Source organism: Choloepus didactylus, chromosome 9 (genome assembly GCF_015220235.1).
Source record: "Choloepus didactylus isolate mChoDid1 chromosome 9, mChoDid1.pri, whole genome shotgun sequence".
Classification (NCBI taxonomy): domain Eukaryota; kingdom Metazoa; phylum Chordata; class Mammalia; order Pilosa; family Megalonychidae; genus Choloepus; species Choloepus didactylus.
In genome coordinates, this window is record NC_051315.1 from 35949835 (window position 1) to 35974174 (window position 24340).

The window sequence follows — 24340 nt, forward strand, 5'->3', positions numbered from 1 at the left end:
GTAGAGAGCAATTAAGGAAGGGGGAACAATAATCCAAGAAGAACAGATAAGCTATTTAACGTTCTGGGGATGCCCAGAAATGACTATGGTCTGTTAATTTCTGATGGATGTAGTAGGAACAAGTTCACTGAAATGTTGCTATATTATGTAACTTTCTTGGGGTAAAGTAGGAACATGTTGGAAGTTAAGCAGTTATCTTAGGTTAGTTGTCTTTTTCTTACTCCCTTGCTATGGTCTCTTTGAAATGTTCTTTTATTGTATGTTTGTTTTCTTTTTAACTTTTTTTTTCATACAGTTGATTTGAAAAAAGAAGGGAAAGTTAAAAAAAAAAAAAAAAAGAAAGAAAAAAGACAAACAAGGAAAAAAAAAAAAAAAGATGTAGTGCCCCCTTGAGGAGCCGGTGGAGAATGCAGGGGTATGCGCCAACCCCACCACCATGGTTGCTAACATGACCACAGACATAGGGGACTGGTGGTTTGATGGGTTGAGCCCTCTACCATAAGTTTTACCCTTGGGAAGACGGTTGCTGCAAAGGAGAGGCTAGGCCTCCCTGTATTTGTGCCTAAGAGTCTCCTCCTGAATGCCTCTTTGTTGCTCAGATGTGGCCCTCTCTCTCTGGCTAAGCCAACTTGAAAGGTGAAATCACTGCCCTCCCCCCTACGTGGGATCAGACACCCAGGGAAGTGAATCTCCCTGGCAACGTGGAATATGACTCCCGGGGAGGAATGTAGACCCGGCATCGTGGGATGGAGAACATCTTCTTGACCAAAAGGGGGATGTGAAAGGAAATGAAATAAGCTTCAGTGGCAGAGAGATTCCAAAACGAGCCGAGAGATCACTCTGGTGGGCACTCTTACGCACACTTTAGACAACCTTTTTTAGGTTCTAAAGAATTGGGGTAGCTGGTGGTGGATACCTGAAACTATTAAACTACAACCCAGAACCCATGAATCTCGAAGACAGTTGTATAAAAATGTAGCTTATGAGGGGTGACAGTGGGATTGGGAATGCCATAAGGACCAAACTCCACTTTGTCTAGTTTATGGATGGATGTGTAGAAAAGTAGGGGAAGCAAACAAACAGACAAAGGTACCTAGTGTTCTTTTTTACTTCAATTGCTCTTTTTCACTCTAATTATTATTCTTGTTATTTTTGTGTGTGTGCTAATGAAGGTGTCAGGGATTGAATTAGGTGATGAATGTACAACTATGTAATGGTACTGTAAACAATCGAAAGTACAATTTGTTTTGTATGACTGCGTGGTATGTGAATATATCTCAATCAAATGATGATTAAAAAAAAATAATAATAATAATTATTTCTAAAATTTTATCATAATTTTATATCATCAGAAAAATTTTTTAAAATGCTCTCTCTATATTATAAAAGTAACCCTTCCTTTTTCTGGTACTTTATCTTACTTTGCACAATATATGCAGTACACATAATATATCTGAAAAAATACAAAGATTGAATTTTTTATATACAAAGATATTTAAAATATACTTAGGAAAAGTTCCACTGAAAAGAACCTTAAAAAGAATGCTTTTAAATATTTAATAAATAGATTGTCATTGATTTCCTAAATTTGAGTTTTATTTAAAATAGAAGACAATGAATTGACTCTTTATAACTGCTTCAGATACATCTGTAGTTTCTCTGAGACTCAGTTTCTTTTCCTTTATCTATAAAATGGTAATAACAATAGCAAAGCTTCCTTTCTCACAAAGCAGTAATGAAAATCTTGTGAGAATGTATATGAAAACTCTGAAAACTATTTATCTTGTTAGAGATGACATTGAGGAATATCATCATCTAACCACCTCCTGGTAACATCCCCACACTCTTACAGTCTTAGCATTTTGCCTAACAATTTTACTTAACATCTCAATTTTTTTTTCATAATCCTAACATCTCTGCAAATGACCCTCCAACTTCCTGATGTTTCCACGTCTTGATTCATGGACCTTCTTATCACCAATGACTATTTCCTCTATTACTCCACTACTAACTCTTTGGACATTGTCATCATTAGATGCAGCTGCTCTCTAAAACCTCCAGTCCTTATTCCCAGATCATAGCTCCTATCCTGCTAGCTCATTTGCTAAAATACCTGCCAAAAAATCATAGGGGACTTCCAGTTGACCAAGATGGTGCTGTAAGATGGTCAAAGGTGCCAGTCTTCCACAGAATGCTTGAGCAACTAGCAAAAACTGGCTAAGCCACCTCCTCAAAACTCCAAAAAACAGTTAAAGGGTTGCAGTAACTAGGCAAGTGTTGAATCAAGAAAACACAGCTATAGTAATAGTAGACTTTTTTAACACTCTTTCTGGGTCCCTCCCTTATACCCTCCCAGGCACAGTGTGAAGCCAGCCTGCATTCCCATAATGGGTCCCTGGCTCTGTTGTGTAGGGAGTAGAGTAATCCCTCTATGCATACACTGCATATATGTTGGTGACAGTCTATCAGGTAGCAGCCTGAAAGAGTGAACCAGAAAACTCATCTCTGGCTCACCCTCTCAGAACTTGTCCTTTAGGCAGAAGCAGCTAGCAGAGAGCTAATGCAGTGTAAGAAACAATTAAGTCAAAGTGGCCTGGGGCAAAGCATTACCTACTTTAAGACATACAATACAGTACCCAGGAGGGGAAAGGCTCTTTCATAGAGATAGAGGGGGCATTCAAATTCTTGTAAATGGAGGAATTCCCAAGGCCACCAGTGAGCTCAAAGTACAAGACACAGGCTGAGAAAAGAGGAGAGAATTTCACTTTCACCTTTGGCTGATCTTCTTGATAGGAGGGCTAAATTCTGAAGGAGAGCACCAGTTCAATGCAGAGACAATTTAGAAAGACTGTGAAAAGTGTTTTGTGTGTGTTTTGGTTCCTTTGTTTTTGTCAACTCCTCCTACTCAAGGAAATCTCTGTCATAGAACCAACTGGATACAAACCTAAGGAACAGATAGCTCAAGGACTAAATTTCAGAATTAACAAAGAAATTACCTAAACTGTCTCAAGAAAAAATAGATGAGCCCCACAAACTGATAATAAAGAGATTGACTCAGTAATCAAAAACTTCCCAACAAAGTAAAGCCCAGGATAAGATGGCTTCACTGTTGAATTTTACCAAACATTTCAAGAAGAATTAACACCAATTCTGCTCAAACTCCTCCAAAAAACTGAAAAGAAAGGAACACTTCCTAACTCATTCTATAAGGCCAGCATCACCCTAATTCCAAAGCCAGATAAAGATACCCCAAGGACAGAAAATTACAGACCAATATCTCTTATGAACATAGATGCAAAAATCTTCAACAAAATAGTTGAAAATCAAATCCAGCAGCACATTAAAAGAATTATACACCATAATCAAGTGGGATTTTCCCAGGGTGCAAGGGCATTTCAACATAAGAAAATCAATTAACATAATGTAGCACATTAAGAGAATGAAGAAAAAAACATGATCATGTCAATTGATGCAGAAGAGGCATTTGAACAAATCCAGCACACCTATTGATAAAAAACATTTAGAAAACTAGGAATAGAAGGAAACTTCCTCAACTTGATAAAGGGCATATATGAAAATCCTATAGCTAACATCATTACACTCAAAAGTGAAAGACTGAAAGTTTTCTCTCTAAGATCAGCTAAGATTGTCCACTGTCCACACTGTTATTCAACATTTTACTGGAAGTACTAGCCAGAGCACTGAGGCAAGAAAAAGAAATAAAAGGCATACAAATTGGAAAGAAAGAAGTAAAATTCTGAAGGAAGAAGTAAAAATTTGCAGATAACATGTTCCTATATAAATGCCTATAAATTCCTGGATCATTCTCTCTAAATAGAACTCATCTTCCCATCCTATTACCACCACCACCCCGTTTTTAAAACAAACAAACAAAAACAAAACAAAAGAAAAACAACAAAACAAGCTCTGCCCAGTTTATTAAAGAAAACTTTTACATGATTTCCTTTTCTGATATCTAATGGTATCAAAATCATCTAGAAAATAAAATAAAACAGCAATTTTACAGTTCCATTTAACGGCAACTGGTAATCAAAAAAATTTCCTTCTTTAGTTATGCCTTTAGACATAACTGTAAAATCAGCACTGGTTATTTTCAAAAAGTTATTACAGTTGCCTTATCTCTTAAAGGTTGACCAAAGATACCTAGAGGTACAACCATTTCCCATACAGGATGGTCATACAATAAATCAGACTTGGTTTATCACCAGGATTTTAAAACCACACCTAGGGGAAAACCTAGGTCTGGGGACACATGCATAGTCTAATATAGCAAATGGTTAGCCTCTTTTTTTTTTAATGTGAATATTTATAGTAGCTTTATTTATAATAGCCAAAAATTGGAAAAAACCTAGATGTACTTCAATGGATGAATGGTTAAACAAACTGTGGCACATTCACACCCTGGAATACTACTTAATAATAAAAAGAATGAACTATTGATATACACAACAACCTGGATGAATCTCCAGAGAATTGTGCTGAGTGACAAAAGCCAGTACCAAATACATACTTGTTCTAGTTTGCAAAGCTGCCAAAAAGCAAATACCATAAAATGTGTTGGCTTTTACTATAGGAATTTATTAGCTCACAAGCCTACAGTTCTGAGGCTGAGAAAAAAGTCCAAATCAAGGCACCATCAAAAGAGTCTTTCTCCCTAAAGACTGGCTGCTGCAATTGTGGACCCCTCTGTCACATGGTAAGGCATATGGTGGCGTCTACTGCTCTTTCCCTTCCCTTCAGGTTTCATTGCTTTCAGCTTCTTGCTTTTGTGGCTTTCTCCCCACCATTATTATTATTATTATTATTATTATTATTATTATTATTATTATTTACCTCAGTATCCTGCTTTTATTAATAATCCATTGCATTTTGAAATTCCTTGTTTACTTGTTATTTTTCTGTCTTCTTTATCATTCTGTAAGCTCAATGAGGGCAGACTATATCCATTTTCTTCACCATTGAACAAACAGCACCTTGCAGAAATCCTGTACTTAATAATTACTTGCTGAATAAATGAATAGTACAGCTAAAGATGGGCAATAAAATAAAAAAGACTGACTCTTATGCAGTCTTTCATTATGGAAAATTACAGGATTATCACATCAAAGATTTAAGATTTTTAGTGTGTCAAAATGGATGTAGGGCTATTGGGTATATAGCCTATACTCCAGTTCTACTCAAATTATCTGGGGGGAAATTTCAATCCCATTTGGAATTGGTTCAGCTAATGTATTTCAAAGTCTGAACTTTGTTGGATAGGACTGCCCAAGTACTGCAGGGTATTTAGCCTTCTAGCCCCAAGGACTCTAAATGCCAGTGACATCACCTTTACCAGTCATTGTGCAAACCAACACCCTCCCCACCCCCTTTCCCTCTATACACATTTCCAACTGCTATGGGGTTAGAGCCAGAGACACCATAATTCAGAACTACTTTGGGTGGGGGGATGTTCTGCTTTTGCTGAGTAGTGTTTAGAGTAAAAGTTGGCACTGTGCTTATTACTCTGGGGAGGACTTGAGACTTAATACCTATTCAAGAAAACTAAGAAGTGGTGGTCATAATTGCAGGATGGGAAAAATGCTCCCCAAATTAAGCCTGTTATTCTTGTTTCTCACACATTTAGTGGATTTTGAAGGGGTGATAGTGGGGAGAAAAAGTCAAATGTGACTCCTGGGATGTCATGGAAAAACTAATTGGTGGTTGAGATTTATATTACTAGCTGGGTTTTAGTAGCCTCTTTCTGCAAAGTGCTGGATACATTATTTGTATCCCAGCTAGTTTCTCTTAACCCTTTGAACTCACTTTCCCCACCCTAAAATAATCTACCTTAGTGTTTTGCCACTCATCCACTCCCACACCATTATTCTCCTCGCTATGTGTCCTTTTGACCCCACTTGGCACAATGCAAAGCTATGGCTGGAAGTAAGTTAAGAGGAGGAATAAGCAGCACCAAAAGCTAGGACATAGCTAGTTTTCTTTCCACTCTGGATACTTACAGAAAGGAAGATATTCATAGATGATATATTGATTGTTTTCTGCCTTCCTTTGACTTACCAGGTTACTAAGTATTATGCCATACATTGTTGGAGTATAAAATTTCATTACCCGTACCACTTAAAAAATGCCTTTGTTATCTGAACACAGTAGTAGACTTTTATAGCAGCTAGGAAGCAACAGAAATATTTCTAAAACCTTTATCTAAGGGGAAGTCAACATCCTTCATACTCCAAAGTGATTCACTTATTTTCTTGAAGAATAAGGAAGAGATTTGACCTATCTTGCTTGTGCGTGGCTGTTGGAATGTCCAAAGGCAGGTGGATGTCTTAAGTTAATTTCCCCACAATGTATGGGATACTACTCAACCTCAAAGACAAATTCAATTCCAGCCCTACTCTAGAGTTCAAGGTTTAAACTTAGTCTATACCTTTTTGAGCCATATGAGTTTCTAGTGCAAAAAGGAAACATCCTTTATTCAGGAAGCAGTCTGTAACACTTGTTTACCTCTGTCGTCTCATTCAGCCTACACATACTTGAAACTAGCATTGGAGTGGCTTTGGGCCAGGTCTTAGGTTTGGGGAGTGAGCAATGTTAGCTAAAGCTGTTTATCCCATAAAGTCTAATGCTCTGGCAGACTAGAATTCCTTTCATGTTTCTTTTTCTTTTCTTCTCCTTCCCATCTTTCCTTCCCAAATCTATGTGTACAGCTTACATTGTTTTAGGGAGATGTTGGATTAGCAAATAAGAAAAACCACTTCTAGGAAATAGGGAGGAAAGAGGGGCAGTAGGGTTAGCTGCAGCTACCTCATCTCCTTTTAAAATTTTGGAACTCCAGTGGGAATTAGTCACATACTACCAAGTCTTATTAGGTTAAACTATTTTTGAATTAAAACAAAAAAAAATCTAGGGAATGGGGTGAATACATATTTAGGTATAGAATAGATGAATGTTGTTATTGGATGTTAACTTTTGCTGCAGGGTTACTTTTTATTAGAAAATGATATTTTATTTTAGACTTTGATTTGTAATTCCTTTTTAATACAACAGAAAAATAATTTTCACCTTCTCTTATATTCTCATATTGGCAAATTGGGGTGCTAAGATGAGGAGTATACGTTCAAGTTTTAGTCCAGTTCAAGTTATTCCAGTTATTCCACTTGCTCTGGTTTCACAATTAAAGAATTATTGAAGTGATGCAGAGATAAGACAACAGTGGGGCCTGATCTAGGGTATAACTGACATTGAATTCCTGAATGAGCAGAAGGTGGTTCTAAATAAAGTAGACTCTTCCATTTCAGAAACATTAGTAGTGCCTCTTGATTCAACCAGAGAATGGAAGGTTTATACTTATTCCTCTGACTAGTTCATAAAATTGGAAGCACTCTACAACGTGAGATCATTCAGACACCTTAAAGACCAACTCGGGACTTACCTTAACTGTTGCATAATACAATTCAAATTCTGAGCAGCAAGACTTGAGAACTGGAAATCTTGGAGAGAGTTTAAAGAGCCACAATGATTATTAATAATCTTGACAAGCTGTAGAAAAGGGTAGATAATTACAGGATGAATTTAACAGAAATACAGAGTAATTTAGAGGAAGACAAAGATAAAACATGACAAATACAAGGGAGAGGGTTTGGCTTTGTAGGGAAAATGTGGGAATCAGTAAACCACAAGTAAATAATGAATTAGCCATATAGTATCATTGCTTTATTTTTTTTATTAAAAAAAACAAAAATTCGGAGAGCACATGTGAGGATATCGTGTTTCAGAAAAAGGCAGTCATCTCCTAGTGACCTGTACAACCGTTTATTAAGAACTTCTCATAAGCTAGATGCTTCTGGGTGCTGGGATAAAATAGGGAAGAAGACAAGATCCCTATCTTCACAGAGCTCACCAAAGTGTGGTATATGACAGAGCTAGTATCTTTAAATCTGTTTTTAGTCTGTATTATGTAGTCAACTTCGAATGTAGTAAATACCGTGAGCTCCTTGAGGTAGGGATTCCAATTTTACATTTTGGATCCCATTCTGTGCTTTGCACAGCACCTTGCAATCAATCAATATGGATTAAGGGGGTAATAAGAGGCCCTAAATTTTGAAAAAGTGAAGACTTGTCTGACCATCATATATGTCGACTGAACTCGGCAGTTTTTCTTCAGGGCGTAATAAACATTTGCGAACCTTTGGTGCGTTAACAGTACTCAACACAATGCTTTGTGTATAAAAGACACCGACAGGAATGGATTAAAATTGCACTTCGTGATAATTGGTGTGGACAACCTGACCGAGTGAATAGCCCATCTTCCGTGTCCACCTGTTTTTTAACCGAAAGACCAAACGTTTGGCAGCCCCAAAGGTGGGACGCATCTCCAAGTCTGGGGGAACAGAAACCTGCCCGTGGGCATCGAGCACGACGGTGGGCTGCCGGGCAGGCATGGGGGACGTGCTCCCACCACCGGCTTCCACCGAGTCGGCCCCGGGAGCCTCCGAGCGTACGAGGTGTCCCCGTAGAGGAAAGGCAAGACGCCGCAGGCGACCCTCAGAGGAGTCACTAGCCAACCGCAGCTTCTCGGGATCCTGTTTCTCCTGTACTCCCCCTGATCAGTCCGCCGTGCGCTTAACAGGTCTGCGGGGTACGACTTGGATACTAAGCGCGCCAGATCCCTGACTACCTCTACCCGCCCACCCACTTCGGTCCCTCAGCTCAGCCACAGATAGACGGGTTCCAGGAGCCCGCAACCTTTCTCGCGGGATCTCTCGCCCAAGAAGGCTGGACGCCGAGGCCTCGCGGTATCGAGCCTCCGTCCGCCCCGCCCCCTCTCCCTCCAGTCGGCCCCGCCCTCACGCTCTCACCCCTCCTCCGCTCCCGCCTCCCTTCCCCGACAATCTCCTCGCGTTCCCCGCCTGGCACACGCGCTGCGCCGGCCGCCGCTGCCGCCGTTGCTGCTGCCGCCACCGAGCGTTCTCCGCCGTTCCTGGCTTCCAGCTTCGGACCGGAACCGGAAGTCTGGGGGGCGGGGCCCAGTGGAGGCCAGGGGACCGAAAACGCGGCCGAGCCCGGAGCTTGGAGCCGGAGCCAGAGCCTGGACCAGAACTTGGCCGCCGCTTGCACTGCCGCCGCCGTGGTCCGCAGCTCCCTCCCAGCGCTGCCGCTGCTGTCTCCGCTACCACCGCCGCGGGCTCGGCCGCCAGTGGTCCGCGGACTTTGGGTGTCCGGGTTGAAGGTCGGTCCGGACGTCGGACCCAGCTCGGTTCCCGGACTGTTCGGGCGGCAGCGGGCGCCGCCGCCGCCGCCTCCTTGTCGCCTCAGCCTGGCATTTTGTTCCGAGAGACCCGAGAGGCGAGCGGAGCTGACAGTGATTTTGACAGTGATTTAAACCCGCTTTTGTTGTTGTTGGCTTTTCGTTGTTTGGTTTTGTGTGTTGTGCGTGTGTGTGGCGGTTTTTCCCCCGTGGTGCTTTTTTTTTTTATTGTTGTGCTCTTTTATTTTTATTTTTTTCTCCTTTTTAAACCCCGTGAACGTTTTTTGGTCGGGGCTTCCGAATATGTTTTATGACGGTTGATTTTACACCAGGAGGTTTGTCTCCGAGGAAGACCCAGGGAATTGGATATCTAGCGAGAACTTCCTACGGATTGCCCGGCGCCTCGGTAAAATGGGAGCTGCTGCAAAGTTGGCGTTTGCCGTCTTTCTTATCTCTTGTTCTTCAGGTAGGTGCATGGAGCGCGGCGAGGTTGCTGCTGCTGCTGCTGCTGCTGCTGCTTTTGCTGCTTGTGCTGCTGTTGCTGCTACTGCTGGCTGCAGCGGTTGTTGGGTCGTTGAGCTTCAGTGGAGCCTGGAGAGGTTCTTCCCCCATCCCGAGCCCCTCGGCTCCCTCCCACCACCCGGTTTGTTTGTGATCTGGAAACCTCCATGAATTTTTCTGGTTTTAAGTTAGGTTGGCGAACTGGTACGAGTGACTGCTCTGTTGTTGTGGAAGTGAGAAAGTCATGGTTTGTGGCCACAACACTGGCTGACAGCGCCGGTTGGGTTGCTATTAAGCCGCAAATACCACAAGTGACAATTTATGCAAAGGCTGAGACCCAAAAGGCATATTCCAAAATGTCACTCATTGTAGGATCCACCAAAATAAGGGTTTTTTTTTTTTTTCTTTTAGTGATTCACAGGTGACCATAACACAGAGATCAAGTGAGTTGCTACTGAATTTTTTTTGACCGTGAGAAACAATGCATCGTATCAGCAATTTCATCTAGGTCTCCTCTCACGTTTTCTTCAACTTAATTGTCCAGCAGGGTTAAAAATAGTTGTAGTAGTTGTTGGAGTATTAACTCTAACCCAGTGCAGAAGCGGTATGTCACTTGCGTGTCGGTTATGTGCTGGCTTTCAACCACCATTTGTATGCTCTTTAGGGGCATAATTTTGCTTATCTATGGAATTCGTATTTTAAGCGCTTTGCTTTGGAGCATTGTTTTCAAGTAAGAACAGCGCTTATGAAATTGTTCTTATTGTTAAATATGCTATACTCGTAAAAGGGGTTTTGGCCCAAGCTTGGAAGAATAATCTGGCCATTTTATATTTGAAATTTTGATTTTGTGAGGATATTCTATCGTTGCAACCAGTGGTTGAAAAACTATCTAGTCTTTTGTATTTGGAATTCTATAAATGAATACAGCATCTACACCAAAGGTGTGCAGATACACTTAACAGGAGAGTTAGGTCAGTAGATGAAACAGTTTTAAAGTCGCAGTGGATCTGTTTATCATAAAATTCAATCCTCAGACGTTACGTTGTGAGATAGAATTATAGTGGGGGGGAAACCCAGAATTGACAGGTTTCATGGTCATGTCTTTATCTCTTTTGCCATAGGGAAATTAGAGGGTGGTAGTCTTTTCTTTGTGTACCTCTGTAGTGTGCGTGTGTGTGTGTGTATGTGTGTGTGTGTGTGTGTCCGTCCATGTCCAACCTACTCCCCTTCCCCTTAATAGAATCTTTTGTAATGTATAGAATTTTGCTGAATGGTACATTTCTTTGTGGTTAATAAATGGATAAAGTCTAGTCTTATGTCTGTAGTGGTATTGATCAGTTCCGGGTGGGCTGAATGTGTTGTGAAATGGCGATCATTGCCAGAGATTAACCAAAAGAATCATGTCTGTTTAAATGGAAGAAGGAACATGCTCAAGGCAGGCTGACAGTTCTTTTTTGTGCACGGTTTGGGGAGGAAGATAAACAATGGTGTGTCTGAAATGAATGAAGGCCTTAAAAACATTAAACCTCTTGCTTTTGTGATGTGACTTTAACCATGTAGTTTTTATTTTTCCCATAGTACTCTTTCTCCCCTTCGCCTATATGTTATGGTTGATGAAGTCCTCTTGTTCAAATACCTTTTTCCGATCTTCTGCCCTTGAGGAGGAGGAGCTTCATGGCAACCGACCAAGGAATTGTGGATATTATTCCCTCCCAAACCCACCTGAGTCACATTAATTGGTGAATGAGGTTATTCTTGAGCAGTTTCAAGGTATTACTTCTGGAAAAGCAGGCTGTCACTACAGATCTTACAGCTTTCTCTGCTTGGTTTGAGAGTAAGGAGAATTGAGCAGCAGCTTCTTACAGGATTATTTACACTGAGTTAGAAGATTAATAGCCAGAATTTAGAAATAAAGTAATTCCGTTGCTATAAAGCATATTCTACTTATGTTAAACTAATATTAAATATTATTGTATAGTTTTTTTTAGATGACCCTTCTTAGTTTAACTAAAATATGTGATTCTTTTGAAGATAATTGAAGTAATCATCAAGACATTAATACATATTTATACCTGAAGATTTTTAGTACTTGAAATGTCTGATTTTTTAAAAGGGCTTTTGTTGTGAATCAAATGCATTCTAAAAGAGGTTTATTGTGTTTCTCTTCCTAATTGATTTTTCTTTGTAGTGTGTAATCTGGCATGCTTGCAAGCATGAGGATGGCTATGTTCATGAGAATTAAAAAAATTGCTCAAGTTGTCAGTTTTTTTTTTTTCTTTGTTTCTGGATATTAGATTTTTTTATTTTTAATCAGATGGAGAACAATAGTGAAGAGCAATTTTATTCCAGGTGTTTAGGATTGATGCCTGCTGTTTCTTTTAGTATTTTGTGGACTTTCATTTTTTGGTTCCATTCCATGGTTTGTATTCTAGAGACTGATATGCAGACTATTTCTGTAGGATATGGCCAAGTATATAATTTCCTCCTCTCATTCCAGGGGAAGCATTTTGGGTCTTTGCCCTATCCTCCTGGAAGGCCCTCAGATTCTCCTTGATTTTGAATTTTTTCATTCTTGTTTCCCTTCCTCAGTTTCTGTTTCAAAACACAAATCTGTGTCTCAGTTTTTGTTTTTGTTTTCCTCTAAGCACTGTGGTTAATTTGTATCTTTTTCCACAGTTTGTTAAAATGAGGATGAGTTTAATACTAGCTTTCTAGTACCTAGGTTTGTCATACCTAGAATGATGCAGCTATTGTGGTATTTGAGTTGCATTGAAGTTAAGTTGGGAATTCCTTTAGATAGTCTGTTTAGTATATTTGGTGAAATAAGAGATGGAAATATAGCAATTACATGCATTTTCTTAGTTCAGCAAGGCAATACTTTCTGTGTGTGTGTGTATCTGTGAGTGAGTATATGTATGGTTGAAGGGGGAGTTGGCAGTATAAAGACTCTTCTGGGACTCTTCTAAAGTTTGGCTAACAAGCGGTAGATATTAAATGCTTTGTTTTCTAAACAACAGAATCTCTGTGATCAAATTCAAATATATTGAAACTTTGAGACCACAAGGAAAACAAAACAAAATATCCCCCACAATCATTTTCAACTCTTTCTATTTATGATCTAAGCCAGTAGTTCTCAACTGGAGTGATTTCCCCCTCCCCCCTTGCTCCCAGTGACATTTGGAGATATTTTTGATTGTCACAACTGGGAAGGGGTACTACTTAGCATCTAGGACGTAGAGGGGTGGGATGCTGCTTATCATCTTACAATGCACAAAGCATAAAGAATTATCTGGCCCCAAATGTCAATAGTGTTGAGGTTTAGAAACTCTGTTCCAAATTCTTAATTTTTATAAAGTTTATTAGTAAAAGGACTCTACTCCCCAAAGACAGTCCTTTCAGTTTTACAAGTACATCATATTGTTGATCTCCAGGAGACCTTATATTGAAAGTTTTCATCTTTTCATTATCTTTTAAAATTACAATATGATTAAATTAGAGAAACAGACTATAGATATACACATTATTTCATCCTATTATACATTAATAAAAATGTTTACTGTTATGAATAAACATCCTCCAGTCACTTATGTTAGAGTGCTCATGAAGACTATGTGTGCATGGATGTGACAAGTGACTGGTCAAGATATCAAGCTTAATTGTATTTGATGTTGATCTAGTAGTCTCTTTTCCATAACATTTATTTTTAAGGATACTTCTTTTTTTTTTCATATATTTTTTTTTTAATCTTCAGTTTATTGAGGTATATTCACATACCACGCAGTCATACAAAACAAATCGTACTTTCGATTGTTTACAGTACCATTACATAGTGGTACATTCATCACCCAAATCAATCCCTGACACCTTCATTAGCACACACACAAAAATAACAAGAATAATAATTAGAGTGAAAAAGAGCAATTGAAGTAAAAAAGAACACTAGGTACCTTTGTCTGTTTGTTTCCTTCCCCTATTTTTCTACTCATCCATCCATAAACTAGACAAAGTGGAGTGTGGTCCTTATGGCTTTCCCAATCCCATTGTCACCCCTCATAAGCTACATTTTTATACAACTGTCTTCGAGATTCATGGGTTCTGGGTTGTAGTTTGATAGTTTCAGGTATCCACCACCAGCTACCCCAATTCTTTAGAACCTAAAAAGGGTTGTCTAAAGTATGCATAAGAGTGCCCACCAGAGTGACCTCTCGGCTCCTTTTGGAATCTCTCTGCCACTGAAGCTTATTTCATTTCCTTTCACATCCCCCTTTTGGTCAAGAAGATGTTCTCCGTCCCACGATGCCAGGTCTACATTCCTCCCCGGGAGTCATATTCCACGTTGCCAGGGAGATTCACTCCCCTGGGTGTCTGATCCCATGTAGGGGGGAGGGCAGTGATTTCACCTTTCAAGTTGGCTTAGCTAGAGAGACAGGGCCACATCTGAGCAACAAAGAGGCATTTGGGAGGAGGCTCTTAGGCACAACCATAGGGAGGCCTAGCCTCAAGGATACTTCTTTTTATTCTTATTAAAATGCTGTCTGGGTGGCAGTGGTGATGGTGCTGCTACTGGTGATGTATATGTTGTGCGGTGGTTGGTATGTGTGTATTTATATGTTTAATATGGTATGTGAAGATTTTGTAAGTATCGTGGAAGAAATACTGTTCACTATTACATGTTCCCTGAATGGCTTCAGGGTGTAAATTCAGTTTTTTTTTTTAAGGATATTTCTTTTATCTAGCTAACTTTAGTTTTAAGAAACTTTAAAAGTGATTTCTTAATTATATAATTTTCTTGGGAATCACTAGCTGGGTTTTGGTTACCATTAGGATCATTTAGACTGTGCAGAGTAATATTTTATGATCTGTTGCAGGCCCTTGCCCTTTTTAAGGCTAAATCTTGACCATAATTATGAGTGCTTAACTTGTTTTGAACAACGTAACTGGTTTTAAGAGAGTTAACCCAGCCAGCCAGGCTAAGAATTGCAGTGCAACTCTTAAAATAAATAGCACTATACCATTGAGAGGAGATTCTGAAGTAACTCCCACAAAAGGTATAGCATATAAGCCTCATACTGTCTCTGTAATACTTCTCCATACAACCCTTTGGTACTACTGACATTTTTACCTTCTGGGCCTGACAGATTCACTGTTTCCTGAGAAGTGAAATGTAATTAAACCAAATGAGACCTTATGATCTCTAAATTGCCTCTTTAGATTCTAAAACTATTTTTTTTTCTTTTAACCTTTTTAAGTATTCTTATCTCTCATCTTTGTGGTCTCCTAAGTTTGTGATTTGTCTTTTCATTCTCTCTTATGTTGATACATGTCATGGGTCCCTCAGATAATAGTTAATAAGGTTGGCAACATTTGATACTTCAGTCACTGGTACTTCTTCACTTTTTATATATGTTCTGTGATTCATCATTTCTCCCATTCCCTTTCATTATTATTTCCATTCCAGGTTCCTCCTTTCCTTGTCTTATTCCCTTTTCCCCTCTGTTCCTTCTATACTCCATACTGTAGGCTTCTTGCTAAGTGGAACCCAGTGATTGTTTAGCCTCAAGGTGGCTTAAGAGGGCTCATTCCTATTTTAAATGAAGGCAGATTAAATTTAGAATGCTTGAGAATTGACCAGATAGTCTCTTCCACTGTTCTTTCATTTGCTGGTTTCTGGAATAACACACATACACACACTTGAGAGTAGTGTTAGTTTTTTGGAATTAAATGCCTTGTTCTTATTCCCTTTTTAACATTCAGGTTTTCTTTAACTCTTCTCTGCTTTCAAAAAGTCTAACTTTTGTTATTATTCATTCATCTTTTCTGTTTAAACCAAAATTTGACCAGAGCAAAGGGTATATTTATTTCTATTGCTTGGAACACATTAGACTTCCTCTGTAGTAGATTTAATTCTGTTAGGTTATAAAAGTCATGTCTAGACAGAACACTGATTTCAAATTGATTATTGAACACGAAAGTTCCAGGAATAGAGGAGGGAGAAGGTGAAATCAAGATGGTAAGAAAGCTACTGTAGATAGCGATTGACTTTCCCTCATTTTCCAACTAGATTTCTGTTAAGTCACTTTTAGATACCCAGTGTGTCTAGTGGTAAGATTTTGTTTAGAAAGGAACCTAAAGAGAATGTTGTTCCTTCTATGAGGTTAGATTTTTTGAGCTGTTAAAATGGTTGGCTTAAGAAGAAAAATTGGGAGGTTCTTGTGGGCAAGAGTGTGGTTGTGGTGGTCAGTAGACAGGTTCTGGTGGTAGCATGGCTGCTGTGTAGCTCATGTATCATTTCTCTCACTTGAATTATTGTAACACTTTTCTAGCTAAAACGAGCTAGTTTCGCTGTCACTATTTCCTCTTCTTTTGAATCCGTCCACATAGCTGCCAGAGAGACCTCATTAAAAAATAAATCTGAACGTGTCACACCTGCTTAAAACCTTTCACTGACTGTGAGTCAGTATTAACATAGCATATAAAGTCATAGAATGGCATAGGAGGTCCTTCGTCATTTGTCTCCTACCTGTTTTCTCTAACTTCTTAGTATGAAGGCTAAAAGTATAGTTTCTAGAGTTAGACTTTCTGGGTTTAAACCGTGCTTTCACAACTTAACCTTGGGCAAATCACTTAATCTTTGTGTGCCTCAGTTTTCTCATCTATAAAGTGGGGACATTGAGTGCCTACCTGAGAAGATGGTTCGAAGATTAAATGGCACATAAATGCTAGACATTCTGTTACGGTGATTCCTCCCCACCGTGAGTCCTATATACTAGACATGCAAACACTACTTGCAGTTTTCTAAACGTGCCATCCTTTATTATATATCATTAGGTGCCTTTGTACATGTGATTTCTTCCTTCTTTTTACCTGGCTAACTCTTTATTGTTCTTTAATACTAAGAAGTGTCACCTTTTTAGGGGCCCTTTCTCTGCTACCCAACATAGATTAAGCTAGGTACTCTCTGTTCTGACACTTTGTAAATGAACTTGATCTCAGTACTTCCTTGCCTGTTTCCATTTTAGATTGTGAGGTCTTTGAAGGCAACTTCTGTCTGTCTTTCGACCCAGTTCTGTAACCTGGCGCAGAATAGGCAGTCATTAAATGTTTATTGGATGAATGAAATAAAATCATTTCACTTCTCTGGGTCTTAGTTGACTCCTTATGTATTAAAATTTGAACTTGGATTAGATGATCTCTGAACTTTTTTCCTGTAATACAATTATGATTCTGTAGTTTTAAGTTTAGTGTTCAACAGTGACATTTTTGAAGAAAAAAATGATTTTGCTGGTGGTTCTTTCTGTATCCTTAGGTTCTGTTCAGTTGTTTTTAAATGCTGTATCTCTGATCCTTAGACTAAACCTCTAGTATAATTTGAATTGCATGTTTTTAGAAGGGATCTTAGAGATCTTCAGATTCATTGGCTTTTAAACCTTTTGACCCTAACCCACAATAAGAAATACACACACACACATGTATGTGTATATATATATATATATATATATATATATATATATATATGTATAGCAGAAATAGAAGTTTCATGAACTATTTACTCTTACTCTGTGCAGGACACTTTTATTTATTTATTTATTTATTTATTTTTTTTTTTTTACGTGTTTACTTTTATTTATTTATTTTTTTTAAATCATCATTTTATTGAGATATATTCACATACCACGCAGTCATACAAAACAAATTGTACTTTCGATTGTTTACAGTACCAATACATAGTTGTAAATTCATCACCTAAATCAATCCCTGACACCTTCATTAGCACACACACAAAAATAACAAGAATAATAATTAGAGTGAAAAAGAGCAATTGAAGTAAAAAAGAACACTGGGTACCTTTGTCTGTCTGTTTCCCTCCCCTACTTTTCTACACATCCATCCATAAACTAGACAAAGTGGTGTTTGGTCCGTATGGCTTTCCCAATCCCATTGTCACCCCTCATAAGCTACATTTTTATACAACTGTCTTCGAGATTCATGGGTTCTGGGTTGTAGTTTGATAGTTTCAGGTATCCACCACCAGCTACCCCAATTCTTTAGAACCTAAAAAGGGTTGTCTAAAGTGTGCATAAGAGTGCCCACCAGAGTGACCTCTCGGCTCGTTTTGGAATCTCTCTGCCACTGAAGCTTATTCCATTTCCTTTCACATCCCCCTTTTGGTCAAGAAGATGTTCTCCGTCCCACGGTGCCAGGTCTACATTCCTCCCTGGGAGTCATACTCCACGTTGCCAGGGAGATTCACTTCCCTGGGTGTCTGATCCCACGTAGGGGGGAGGGCAGTGATTTCACCTTTCAAGTTGGCTTAGCCAGAGAGAGAGGGCCACATCTGAGCAACAAAGAGGCATTCAGGAGGAGACTCTTAGGCACAAATACAGGGAGGCCTAGCCTCTCCTTTGCAGCAACCGTCTTCCCAAGGGTAAAACTTATGGTAGAGGGCTCAACCCATCAAACCACCAGTCCCCTATGTCTGTGGTCATGTTAGCAACCATGGAGGTGGGGTAGGCGAATACCCCTGCATTCTCCACAGGCTCCTCAAGGGGGCACTACATCTTTTTTTTTTTTTTTTTTTTCCCCTTGTTTGTATTTTTTATTTTTTTTTTTTTTTTTTTTTTTTTTAAATTTCCCTTCTTTTTTCAAATCACCTGTATGAAAAAAAAGTTAAAAAGAAAACAAACATACAATAAAAGAGCATTTCAAAGAGACCATAGCAAGGGAGTAAGAAAAAGACAACTAACCTAAGATAACTGCTTAACTTCCAACATGTTCCTACTTTACCCCAAGAAAGTTACATAATATAGCAACATTTCAGTGAACTTGTTCCTACTACAACCATCAGAAATTAACAGACCATAGTCATTTCTGGGCATCCCCAGAACGTTAAATAGCTTATCTGTTCTTCCTGGATTATTGTTCCCCCTTCCTTAATTGCTCTCTACTGCTAGTTCCCCTACATTCTACATTATAAACCATTTGTTTTACATTTTTCAAAGTTCACATTAGTGGTAGCATATAATATTTCTCTTTTTGTGCCTGGCTTATTTCGCTCAGCATTATGTCTTCAAGGTTCATCCATGTTGTCATATGTTTCACCAGATCGTTCCTTCTTACTGCCGCGTAGTATTCCATCGTGTGTATATACCACATTTTATTTATCCACTCATCTGTTGAAGGACATTTGGGTTGTTTCCATCTCTTGGCAATTGTGAATAATGCTGCTATGAACATTGGCGTGCAGATATCTGTTCGTGTCACTGCTTTCCGATCTTCCGGGTATATACCGAGGAGTGCAATCGCTGGATCGAATGGTAGCTCTATATCTAGTTTTCTAAGGAACTGCCAGACTGACTTCCAGAGTGGCTGAACCATTATACAGTCCCACCAACAATGAATAAGAGTTCCAATTTCTCCACATCCCCTCCAGCATTTGTAGTTTCCTGTTTGTTTAATGGCAGCCATTCTAACCGGTGTTAGATGGTATCTCATTGTGGTCTTAATTTGCATCTCTCTAATAGCTAGTGAAGCTGAACATTTTTTCATGTGTTTCTTGGTCATTTGTATTTCCTCTTCAGAGAACTGTCTTTTCATATCTTTTGCCCATTTTATAATTGGGCTGTCTGTACTATTGTCATTGAGTTGTAGGATTTCTTTGTATATGCAAGATATCAGTCTTTTGTCAGATACATGGTTTCCAAAAATTTTTTCCCATTGAGTTGGCTGCCTCTTTACCTTTTTGAGAAATTCCTTTGAGGTGCAGAAACTTCTAAGCTTGAGGAGTTCCCATTTATCTATTTTCTCTTTTGTTGCTTGTGCTTTGGGTGTAAAGTCTAGGAAGTGGCCTCCTAATACAAGGTCTTGAAGATGTTTTCCTACATTATCTTCTAGGAGTTTTATGGTACTTTCTTTTATATTGAGATCTTTGGTCCATTTTGAGTTAATTTTTGTGTAGGGGGTGAGGTAGGGGTCCTCTTTCATTCTTTTGGATATGGATATCCAACTCTCCCAGCCCCATTTGTTGAAAAGACCATTATGGCTCAGTTCGGTGACTTTGGGGGCCTTATCAAAGATCAGTCGGCCATAGATCTGAGGGTCTATCTCTGAATTCTCAATTCGATTCCATTGATCTATATGTCTATCTTTGTGCCAGTACCATGCTGTCTTGGCAACTGTGGCTTTATAATAAGCTTCAAAGTCAGGGAGTGTAAGTCCTCCCACTTCGTTTTTCTTTTTTAGAGTGTCTTTAGCAATTCGAGGCATCTTCCCTTTCCAAATAAATTTGATAACTAGCTTTTCCAAGTCTGCAAAGTAGGTTGTTGGAATTTTGATTGGGATTGCATTGAATCTGTAGATGAGTTTGGGTAGAATTGACATCTTAATGACATTTAGCCTTCCTATCCATGAACATGGAATATTTTTCCATCTTTTAAGGTCCCCTTCTATTTCTTTTAGTAGAGTTATGTAGTTTTCTTTGTATAGGTCTTTTACATCTTTGGTTAAGTTGATTCCTAGGTACTTGATTTTTTTAGTTGCTATTGAAAATGGTATCTTTTTCTTGAGTGTCTCTTCAGTTTGTTCATTTCTAGCATATAGAAACATTACTGACTTATGTGCATTAATCTTGTATCCCGCTACTTTGCTAAATTTGTTTATTAGCTCTAGTAGGTGTATCGTTGATTTCTCAGGGTTTTCTAGATATAAGATCATATCATCTGCAAACAATGACAGTTTTACTTCTTCTTTTCCAATTTGGATGCCTTTTATTTCTTTGTCTTGCCGGATTGCCCTGGCTAGCACTTCCAGCACAATGTTGAATAACAGTGGTGACAGCGGGCATCCTTGTCTTGTTCCTGATCTTAGAGGGAAGGCTTTCAGTCTCTCACCATTGAGTACTATGCTGGCTGTGGGTTTTTCATATATGCTCTTTATCATGTTGAGGAAGTTTCCTTCAATTCCTACCTTTTGAAGTGTTTTTATCAAAAAGGGATGTTGGATTTTGTCAAATGCTTTTTCAGCATCTATTGAGATGATCAATTGATTTTTCCCTTTCGAGTTTTTAATGTGTTGTAATACATTGATTGTTTTTCTGATGTTGAACCATCCTTGCATGCCTGGAATGAACCCCACTTGGTCATGGTGTATGATTTTTTTAATGTGTCTTTGGATTCGATTTGCAAGTATTTTGTTGAGGATTTTTGCATCTATATTCATTAGGGAGATTGGCCGGTAGTTTTCCTTTTTTGTAGCATCTTTGCCTGGTTTTGGTATTAGATTGATGTTAGCTTCATAAAATGAGTTAGGTAGTGTTCCATTTTTTTCAATGTTTTGAAAGAGTTTGAGTAAGATTGGTGTCAGTTCTTTCTGGAAAGTTTGGTAGAATTCCCCTGTGAAGCCATCTGGCCCTGGGCATTTATTTGTGGGAAGATTTTTGATGACTGATTGGATCTCTTTGCTTGTGATGGGTTGGTTGAGGTCTTCTATTTCTTCTCTGGTCAGTCTAGGTTGTTCATATGTTTCCAGGAAATTGTCCATTTCTTCTACATTATCCAGTTTGTTGCCATACAGTTGTTCATAATATCCTCTTATAATTTTTTTAATTTCTTCAGGATCTGCAGTTATGTCACCTTTTTCATTCATTATTTTGTTTATATGGGTCTTCTCTCTTTTTGATTTTGTCAGTGTAGCTAGGGGCTTGTCAATCTTGTTGATCTTCTCAAAGAACCAACTTTTGGTGATATTTATCCTTTCTATTGTTTTTTTGTTCTCTATGTCATTTATTTCTGCTTTAATCCTTGTTATTTCTTTTCTTCTACTTGGTTTAGGATTGGTTTGCTGTTCATTTTCTAGCTTCTTCAGTTGATCCATTAGTTCTTTGATTTTGGCTCTTTCTTCCTTTTTAATATATGCGTTTAGTGCTATAAATTTCCCCCTTAGCACTGCTTTTGCTGCATCCCATAGGTTTTGGTATGTTGTGTTCTCATTTTCATTCGTCTCTATATATTTAGCAATTTCTCTTGCTATTTCTTCTTTAACCCACTGATTGTTTAGGAGTGTGTTGTTTAACCTCCAGGTATTTGTGAATTTTCTAAGTCTCTGATGGTTATTGACTTCTAATTGTATTCCATTGTGGTCAGAGAATGTGCTTTGAATGATTTCAATCTTTTTAAATTTATTGAGGCTTGTTTTATGTCCCAGCATATGATCTATTCTGGAGAAAGTTCCGTGAGCACTAGAAAAGTATGTGTATCCTGGTGATTTGGGATGTAATGTCCTGTAGATGTCTGTTAAATCTAATTCATTTATCAGATTGTTTAGGTTTTCAATTTCCTTATTGGTCTTCTGTCTGGTTGATCTATCTATAGGAGAGAGTGATGTGTTGAAGTCTCCCACAATTATTGTGGAAACATCAATTGCTTCCTTTAGTTTTGCCAATGTTTCTCTCATGTATTTTGTGGCACCTTGATTGGGTGCATAGACATTTACGATTGTTATTTCTTCTTGCTGAATTGCCCCTTTTATTAGTATGTAGTGGCCTTCTTTGTCTCTCAAAACATCCCTGCATTTGAAGTCTATTTTATCTGAGATTAATATTGCTACACCTGCTTTCTTTTGGCTGTAGCTTGCATGAAATATTTTTTTCCATCCTTTCACTTTCAATTTCTTTGTGTCCCTGTGTCTAAGATGAGTCTCTTGTATGCAACATATTGATGGTTCATTTTTTTTGATCCATTCTGCGAATCTATATCTTTTAATTGGGGAGTTTAATCCATTTACATTCAGCGTTAAAACCGTGAAGGCATTTCTTGAATCGGCCATCTTATCCTTTGGATTATGTTTGCCATATTTTTCCCTCTCTCTATTAATATCCTTTATTGTACCCATACCGAATCTCTTTAGTACTGAACCTTTCTCCAAGTCTCTCTGTCCTGTCTTTGTTTCTCTGTCTGTAGGGCTCCCTTTAGTATCTCCAGTAGGGCAGGTCTCTTGTTAGCAAATTCTCTCAGCATTTCTTTGTCTGTGAAAAATTTAAGCTCTCCCTCAAATTTGAAGGAGAGCTTTGCTGGATAAAGTATTCTTGGCTGGAAATTCCTCTCTCTCAGAATTTTAAATATATCGTGCCATTGCCTTCTCGCCTCCATGGTGGCTGCTGAGTAGTCACTACTTAGTCTTATGCTGTTTCCTTTGTATGTGGTGAATTGCTTTTCTCTTGCTGCTTTCAGAACTTGCTCCTTCTCTTCTATGTTTGACAGTGTGATCAGTATATGTCTCGGAGTGGGTTTTTTTTGGATTTATTCTATTTGGAGTTCGCTGAGCATTTATGATTTGTGTATTTATGTTGTTTAGAAGATTTGGGAAGTTTTCCCCAACAATTTCTTTGAATACTCTTCCTAGACCTTTACCCTTTTCTTCCCCTTCTGGGACACCAATGAGTCTTATATTCGGACGCTTCATATTATCTATCATATCCCTGAGGTCCATTTCGAGTTTTTCAATTTTTTTCCCCATTCTTTCTTTTATGCTTTCATTTTCCATTCTGTCATCTTCCAGGTCACTGATTCGTTGTTCAACTTCCTCTAGTCTTGTACTATGAGTGTCCTGAATCTTTTTAATTTGGTCAACAGTTTCTTTAATTTCCATAAGATCATCCATTTTTTTATTTAGTCTTGCAATGTCTTCTTTATGCTCTTCTAGGGTCTTCTTGATTTCCTTCATATCCCGTACTAGGGTCTCATTGTTCATCTTTAGTTCTTTGAGTAGCTGCTCTAGGTGTGTCTCTTCTGGTCTTTTGATTTGGGTGCTTGGGCTTGGGTTATCCATATCGTCTGGTTTTTTCATATGCTTTATAATTTTCTGTTGTTTTTGGCCTCGTGGCATTTGCTGTCCTTGATAGGGTTCTTTTAGGGTTTGTAGACCAGTTGAAGTCCTTATCTCTAATTTATCAGATCTACAGCTTCGTGGAGTACACTTTCTCTAACTAACCAGCAGGTGGCGTCCACGAGCCACCTGTTCTCCACAAGCCAGATCTCCCCTGCTTAGCCTTTTTGGTGAGTGGGGGAGTGAGTCTTGTGGGGCCCAATTGGTGTCCCAAGCTTGCGTGTGTAGTTGGTGTTGCCTGCCCTGTATGTGGGGCGTGTTTCTGGGCAGTCGGGGAGGGGGGGTGGCCCTAACAATCAAATCTCCCTGATGATCCTAGAGTTTTAAAGCTACTGCAATAGTCTAATCCTTCAGTTCAGTCCTGCCACAGTTTGTCTCTGCCACTGACCCACAAGTCTTTGGTATTGGCGTATGGCTCCTGAGACTTGCAAGTGGGCCCCTCTTCCAGGCTGTGCACCCCGGGTCCTCTGTTGAGGGATGACTGTGCTATGTCACAGGTGAGTGCCGTCCCCCCAGGGCAGTTCTGGGCTGCTGGGCTGTGTTGGGAGGCTCCCAGTCTGCTCAAATGATGGCTGAATGGGGCTCTGTTAATTCACACTGCTCCCCCTTCCCAGCTCTGGGACATTCAGCTGAGGTTGCAGGGAAGGCTAATGTCCACGCCCAGTTTTGTGGTGTGTGCCTGTTATTTGAAGCACT

The 24340-nt window shown here is 39.1% G+C and overlaps 1 protein-coding gene and 1 non-coding gene across 4 annotated transcripts in view; one reads left to right on the forward strand and one right to left on the reverse strand.

Annotated features, from left to right (window-relative positions):
- Positions 1 to 4217: 4217 nt before the first annotated feature.
- LOC119545015 lies at positions 4218 to 4333 on the reverse strand. Its single transcript, XR_005219006.1, has one exon. It is a non-coding gene; the product is annotated as a small nucleolar RNA SNORA72 (small nucleolar RNA).
- A 5203-nt stretch (positions 4334 to 9536) lies between these two features.
- ACVR2A (activin A receptor type 2A) overlaps positions 9537 to 24340 on the forward strand; it is an 86497-nt gene continuing 71693 nt past the window's right edge. For 2 of the 3 annotated variants that reach the window (XR_005218973.1, XM_037850560.1), the window contains exon 1: positions 9537 to 9731. Coding sequence is in view for 1 of the 3 variants with exons in the window: in XM_037850560.1 (XP_037706488.1) it covers positions 9677 to 9731 (55 nt within the window). In the remaining 2 variants the exon portion in view is untranslated. The remainder of the gene's footprint in view (positions 9732 to 24340) is intronic. The other variant, XM_037850561.1, reaches the window with a different exon arrangement.